General features: G+C 44.0%; 1 protein-coding gene across 1 annotated transcript in view; it reads right to left on the reverse strand.

The window, feature by feature from the left end:
- Window positions 1-6,361, reverse strand: part of PSAP (prosaposin) — a gene marked incomplete at its 5' end in the record, with an annotated part of 12,213 nt that overhangs the window by 2,220 nt on the left and 3,632 nt on the right. The window contains 7 exons of the mRNA XM_010145978.1: window positions 1,047-1,198; window positions 1,338-1,524; window positions 1,732-1,827; window positions 2,756-2,869; window positions 4,475-4,483; window positions 5,639-5,695; window positions 6,212-6,355. Of these exons, the coding sequence (XP_010144280.1) occupies window positions 1,047-1,198; window positions 1,338-1,524; window positions 1,732-1,827; window positions 2,756-2,869; window positions 4,475-4,483; window positions 5,639-5,695; window positions 6,212-6,355 (759 nt within the window). The remainder of the gene's footprint in view (window positions 1-1,046; window positions 1,199-1,337; window positions 1,525-1,731; window positions 1,828-2,755; window positions 2,870-4,474; window positions 4,484-5,638; window positions 5,696-6,211; window positions 6,356-6,361) is intronic.

Below are 6,361 nucleotides of genomic sequence, written 5' to 3' on the forward strand. Positions count from 1 at the left end.
TAATGCGTCCCAGCAGTGACCGTCAGCCCTCTAGTGGAGGCCAGCTCCGGAGCACAGGAAGATTCAACAGCTCTCCCATTCTCAGCAGAGACCAGCGACTAATAAACGAACAGCAGCTATTAAAGAGCCTCACAGCAGTGAGCAGGAGCAGCTGCTGCAGAGCTGCTTTAAGCCAGTACAGTGCATAGACAGTAAATTTGTAAGCAGTTGCCACTTGCTGACACTCAGCAGCCACCTAATAAGATTTCCAGGTAAATCTTGATAGTGGTGGCCTGACAGGTGTTGCTTTTTGCTGTCTCACTGGCATTATGCCAGCCTACTTCCAACTACTTTGTTAATCCCCTGAACAGTATCAGCATTGAGGAAAAAAAAATGCCTTCAGCTATTCCCACCCACTGTTCTCAAGAGGATTTCCAGGCAAACCTTTACTGACTGCAAATTAGTACAACAATCTGGCCAGTCCCTTAGAAGTCCCCAAGTATTCCAAGAACTGCCAACCCCCAAGGAGAGGGAGCACAAAACCCTAATCCCCTGCACCCCAAACTCCTCCCAGCCTCTAGCAGAGGAATACTGACAACTCTTATAAAAGCCACCAAGAGGTGCTGTGCTCTGGTTTCTCCAAACACTCCACAAGCCGTTTTGTCTTTCTGTTCATCTCCTGCTCCCTCTTTTTGCTCTGCTGCACAAGAGGAAGCTACTCTTTGGTGCTAACCAGCAAAGGCAAAAACCTCAGCAGGATTAGGTGGCTGGACACCAGCCAGTCCCAGCTGCACCTGTGGACAGTTTGTCTCCAGCCAGTTGGCCAAACTATGACTAAACAGAGGCCTCTGCTATGAGTACCTGGACATTTACAGCAAGAGTAGAGACACTTGAGAAACGGACCTAAAATTAGCATATAAACAGAATATCAGGCAAAACACTCAAAAAAGTGAGGTAAGTATAACTGTCACTGTAGAACCTACATAAACCCAACAAGTCAACAAGGACAGTTCCCAAGCACTGACAAGCTCCACTGCTTTTGCCTGCCTCCTGAACAAGCTCTTTACCTGATCTCTGACAGACTCTGGCAGGAAGTGGCAGACTTTTTCCAACAAAGCTTCAATCTCAGCCGTCGTGGCATTCTTCTCCAGTTCTCTGTCTGCATAAGCAACCACCATCTTGCAGATGTCACAGAAGCCACCCACAGGTTTCACTGAAACTGAGAAGAAAAAACCCCAAACCCAGATGTCAGTGCTTAGGTAGCTCCCACAAACAGAAGAAAGGAGGCAGCATCAGCAAAGTACTCAGGCACATGAGAGCACTGTCTTGTTTTACACCACTGACTCCTCATTACCAACCTGGCTGCTCTGAAGGCTTGCTGGCTGTGCAGCATTTCAGCATAACACACACAGTTTCAGGGTTTGTTGACTCCAAGAGCATGTCAATCAAAGCCTGGCCATAGACATCTATGAAGTCCTTACACTGGTCTTTGACACTTGTTGGGAACAGGTAGCAGATCATCTCCATTTCATGTACAATCTCCTCCTGAAGCACAATGAATAATAAAGTGGCAAATGGGGAACAGAAATCTGACTCAATTCGTAAGTACACATTTTCTTACTTCATCCCTCCCAGGAGGGAAATCTTGGTCTCATGGAAACAAGGCAAAGAAATTAACTTTTCTTTCCCCTCCAATACAGCCCCATTTTAGCCAACACCTAGGAAGAGGTACCATTCCCACCACTTACACACCTCTGTCTTGTTGCTCTCCAAGAGGCCAGTCACTTCTTTCACCACAGTCTCGCATATTTCACACAAGGAAAAAGTTTTCTCTGAAACTGAGGCTTTCTGAGTACACAGAAGAAACACACAAAACAGTCAGTCAGCACCTGACCACATTCAACAGGGACAATTCCTAAAAGATCAGTCTAACAGCACTCATGTTGAGCTGCAGCACACCAGTTCATTTACCCAGCTGGCCAGCTGGAGCTGTATTCAGAAAGTCACGCAGAACCCAACACCAACCTCGAAGGCCTCAGCTAAAAACCCTTCTGAATAAGCAGTCATTTTGTACAACTAATTAAGACTACAACCCCCACGTTGTATAAGGAGAGGAGCTGAATTTAGTAGACACAGAAACAAGCAGGCTCACAGTGACTGGAGTCAAGGAAATATGAAGTGGGTTTTTAATATATTAATTGAGGACAAAATTATTAGAGTTGCGAGCAGCCTCCCATTTGCAAAAGAAACCTGGAAATCGAGGGACTTGAGGGAAATTGTTTGGAACCTGTTAATTAGAGGTTTACTGTCCTCAGAAGATACTTTACTTTCAAAAAAAATCCTCAGCCCATGTCTCACCCAAAGGCTATGAGAAGCTAAGGTGCTTCTGCAAACTCAGAGCTTCAGCATTCTGACTCTGATTACCCACCTGCACATGCAGAGTGCTGTCTCATTTTTAAAAGGGATTGAAGCGTAACTCCAAACGCAGAGCAAGACTCACACTCAGCTATTTTCAGTCAGCTCTCCTACTTCACAGATCAGCATCAGAAACAAGAGGAGGCCAGGAACTTATGTGCATAGAATAATCTAAGTCTTCATACATAAAAGCTCATTTTTTTTCCATTTCACCTAGATTTGGGGGGATTTTGTTTGGTTGGTTGGGTTTTGGGGCTTTTTTGTTGTTGGTTTGGTTGGTTTTGGGGGGGGTTGTTTGTTTGTTTTTGTACACTAAAGCAAGAAGGAAGGAAAGCTGTTGAATACTAAAAGCCCATCTTACCTTGATAGTTTCCATTTTCACCTCATGAACCACTTGAGCTGGCAGCAGAGGCTGAAGGGGAACAGATTTCACAGAAGGACAGAACCCAACCATGGCGCAAATGTCCTTTGGTTGCTGGAAAAAGATGTATAAGCAACTTTTAGAAGACTCTGCCCTTTCTATGAAGCCTGTGAGCGGGCACAGGGAACAAAGTTTTAAAAGGCTCCCACAGAACTAGAAGTTTCATGACTACTTCGAGTATTGCCAAAGCATTTGATATGGTTATAGGCAGGACAGCTACCAGATGAAAATGAGCAGTTCCTTTAAAAGAGGAAGAGGTTAGGCCACATCCACTTAAAACCCATTTACCATGAGCTATGCAAGCCCTTCAAAGGAGTTGACTTAAGAGCTACCAACACCACAACAGGCCACCAGCATCACGTTAGACCTGCATCTGCAAAGCTGCTCCCCTGAAAGCTGTAAGTAATCCCAGAAGAGGCTAATACCCTGACTTCAGAGTTCACCCAAAGCTGAAAGAAATGCCTAGAGGAAAGGCCTCCTTCTGCCATTCACAAACTACCTTCTTTAAAGTATCCAGTAACACCGCATTTTGCAAACAGATGCCCACATTACTGAACGCAGCCTATAAGAAACAAAAGTTAACCGTGTTAAAGCCTAACCCTTTTTACAGGTATCTGCGGAACTGTATGTCAAGTGTTCTTGTCACAGCAAGAGGGAAAACAGCAAACAGAAAAGCCTTTTACAAGGCTTTCTAGGTCTCTGGCAAAGTTTTTAGAAACATACAATACCAAATGGAAAAATCAATGCTGGACGTGAGGCAAACTGCTCTAAGGAAGCCACATCACTCCACAAAGTGAGAAGGGCTGTACAGAGTAATACACAAAACTCGCATTTTCCCACCTAGAGTCTACTTAACCTAGAAAAAGTTACCTTTGGGTAATTAGAAGATCATACCCCACCCTGTCACCAGGACATCAAGCTTCTTCCAGCAGAGGCTTACGCAGCAGTTAATACATCATGCCATAACCTCATGCACAGGCAGAAGCAGCATCTCAAAGATACGGTGCTGCTTCGTGTTACTCCAGACAGTACCTTTAAGTCAAGCCCTTTGGTTCATGCATTGTAAGAGGCATTTCCAAATATTAATGTTACAGCAACACCCACATACACACAACATGTTCTCTCACAGAGAGATGACAGACACAAGGTCTCCCAGGATTGGTTAAATTAAAAGCCCAAACAGCCCTAGGAAGCAGAAGCCTAAAGGCCTCCACATCTTTTTTAATTCATATACTCCAAACATCTATACCATTGTCCTTGAGTTGAAGGTTAACTAAGAAAAGACATGGGGACACCTTCACTCAAGCCCTTTTGGGCCCAGACTTTAAAGCAGAAGCTGACAGGAGCAACCGATATGCTTTTTCCACATCTATTATCCTTACACGGAAGTGAGCAGATTTTCTGCTCTACCAGCCAAAGCGTAATTAAGCTGAGATCTTGGCACAAACTTGTATCTGGAGCTGGAAGTAGGACTGACCCACTGCAGGGAATCTATAGTCTTTCTCTGTTTTAAGGACATAAATATCCCTTGTATCTGTCAACACTGAGTACAATCACACCATGTAGACAGCTAATAGAGCAAGAAGTGAACTACAAGCCCTTTAAGAGTAAGAAGTGAACTACAAGCAGGCTATCACCACAGGCAAGTTGCTCACCTACCTGATCCTTCTGTTGACAGGGGAGATTGGAGACAGAGGAAGAAAGGAGAAATTAAAGATAACAGTTAAGAGGGGGGAAAAAACATCAAGCACTTGGAACTGCATATACGCTTCCCATGAAGATGATGGAATATGACACAGACCCCACCCCAAAGATCCTCAGCATCGCTACAGCAACTCACATTTAATTGCACAGTGCTAACCAACATGATTAATTTGAAGTTATTAAAGCATCCTGGGCAAGATTACCTCCAAAGAGTCTGAACACCACTCAGCCAGACGCAAGGGGTGGCCATATTCCAATTTCAGGTATTAACACCACCCTACATTGCAATGCTTTAAATGAGAAACTAACTGTTGTTGGAACAAAGATTTGCCCCTCCCAACCCCTGCTCCCAAATGTTTAAGAAGCCTAAAGCAAAGCTTAAGGAGCCTTTAGTAACTGGAAACATGACTGAACCTAAACTGGGCAACATAGTGGCCGAGTCAGCCACATACTCTATTCCTAAACTCACCTACAGTTCAATATGTTACTCGCAGCACTGCGTTCTCTAAGGAAAGGCTTATCTTTTTTTTTTTAAGGCTTTGAGAACTCTGGATAAGGAGGTACTATGGAGGTGGTCAGAGGTAAAATACATTGTATGTTGCTGCATAAGACCAGAGCTGGTGCAATGCCGCTCACTTTCAGGGCTCCTATCGAGAGCCCAGATAAAAGTCTGGAGATAGCAATTCCAGAAGAAGGACATTTGCTCTTGCTTTAAATAGACACTTTAACACTTGAACCAAATTTGCAATACTGTAAACAAAGAGCAACTCTAACACGCTTAACGTAGTATTTGGTGGGGAGGGGGCAAGTAGTGTAAGTAGAGGACTTGAGATAAGAGCATAAAGGCAAGTATGTGGCGCATCTTTTGTGTTTCAAAGGATTAAAGTGCCTTTTGCACTGCTGAAGTGGTTGTGAAAGAAAAGCAAAGTGCTAAGGAAAGCATCTGAGACCAACGTTACTACCCCATTAAATGCCAAGTTCAAAGCGGTAACACCAAGACTTGCAGAGCAAGGGCTCTTCCCAGACTTCTACTGCAGTAAGTGCTACTTTTCAAAATAAGCTAGCTACACAAAACAGAAGCATAAGCTGAGAGCAAATACCGTATTCCACTGCTCTTACCATGTGCATCATCATTTGGATAGCCAGGTCAGAGTATTCAGAGATATAGTTCTTGCACTGAAGGAAGTAAGCAAAGAGTCTCGTAAACACCAAGCCACTTAAGCCATAGAGTTAATCTACAGTTTTCTAATAGATCTCAAGGTATTCATTTACCTGTGCTACTTAATAACTGTTGTCTTCAGAGCTTGTCCCAAATACAAGATGGCATTTCAGGTTACACAACCATCGCACACAGCTGCTTTATCTGATGAGTCCTTTGCTCTTCCTCTCAAGGTAAGAGCACTCCCCCTCACTGATATGACTGCTTTACCCTGCCAGACCACCTTTATGAAAAAAGCCTTTGAAGGCTAGCAGCCATCTCCTCCCCAGTCCCACACACACCACCTCACTCAACTTCCCTGTCCAGTAAGTTTATGATTTCAGTGTTGTGACTGTTATACTGTGTAACATGTCCTATGTGTGACACGCTCTCCTTTGTTTTATTAATCAGAGATTACACTGAGAGGATTAAGGCACTGCACAAACTATGTTACACTTGCATACAGGAACAGATAAACAAAAAGGATCACTTACCATATCAGACATTTCAGGTCCCAAACGGTCACACTCCTCCTTGGCATGAGCAACCAAAGACTTCACAAAAGAAGAGTTTGTCCTCACAGCTTCCTGAACATCAGTAACCAGCTGAATGCAGTCTTGGCATACGTCCCCGCTTCCCTGCGG

The sequence above is a fragment of the Buceros rhinoceros genome, unplaced genomic scaffold (genome assembly GCF_000710305.1).
Source record: "Buceros rhinoceros silvestris isolate BGI_N320 unplaced genomic scaffold, ASM71030v1 scaffold34771, whole genome shotgun sequence".
In the NCBI taxonomy this organism is placed as follows: Eukaryota; Metazoa; Chordata; class Aves; order Bucerotiformes; family Bucerotidae; genus Buceros; species Buceros rhinoceros.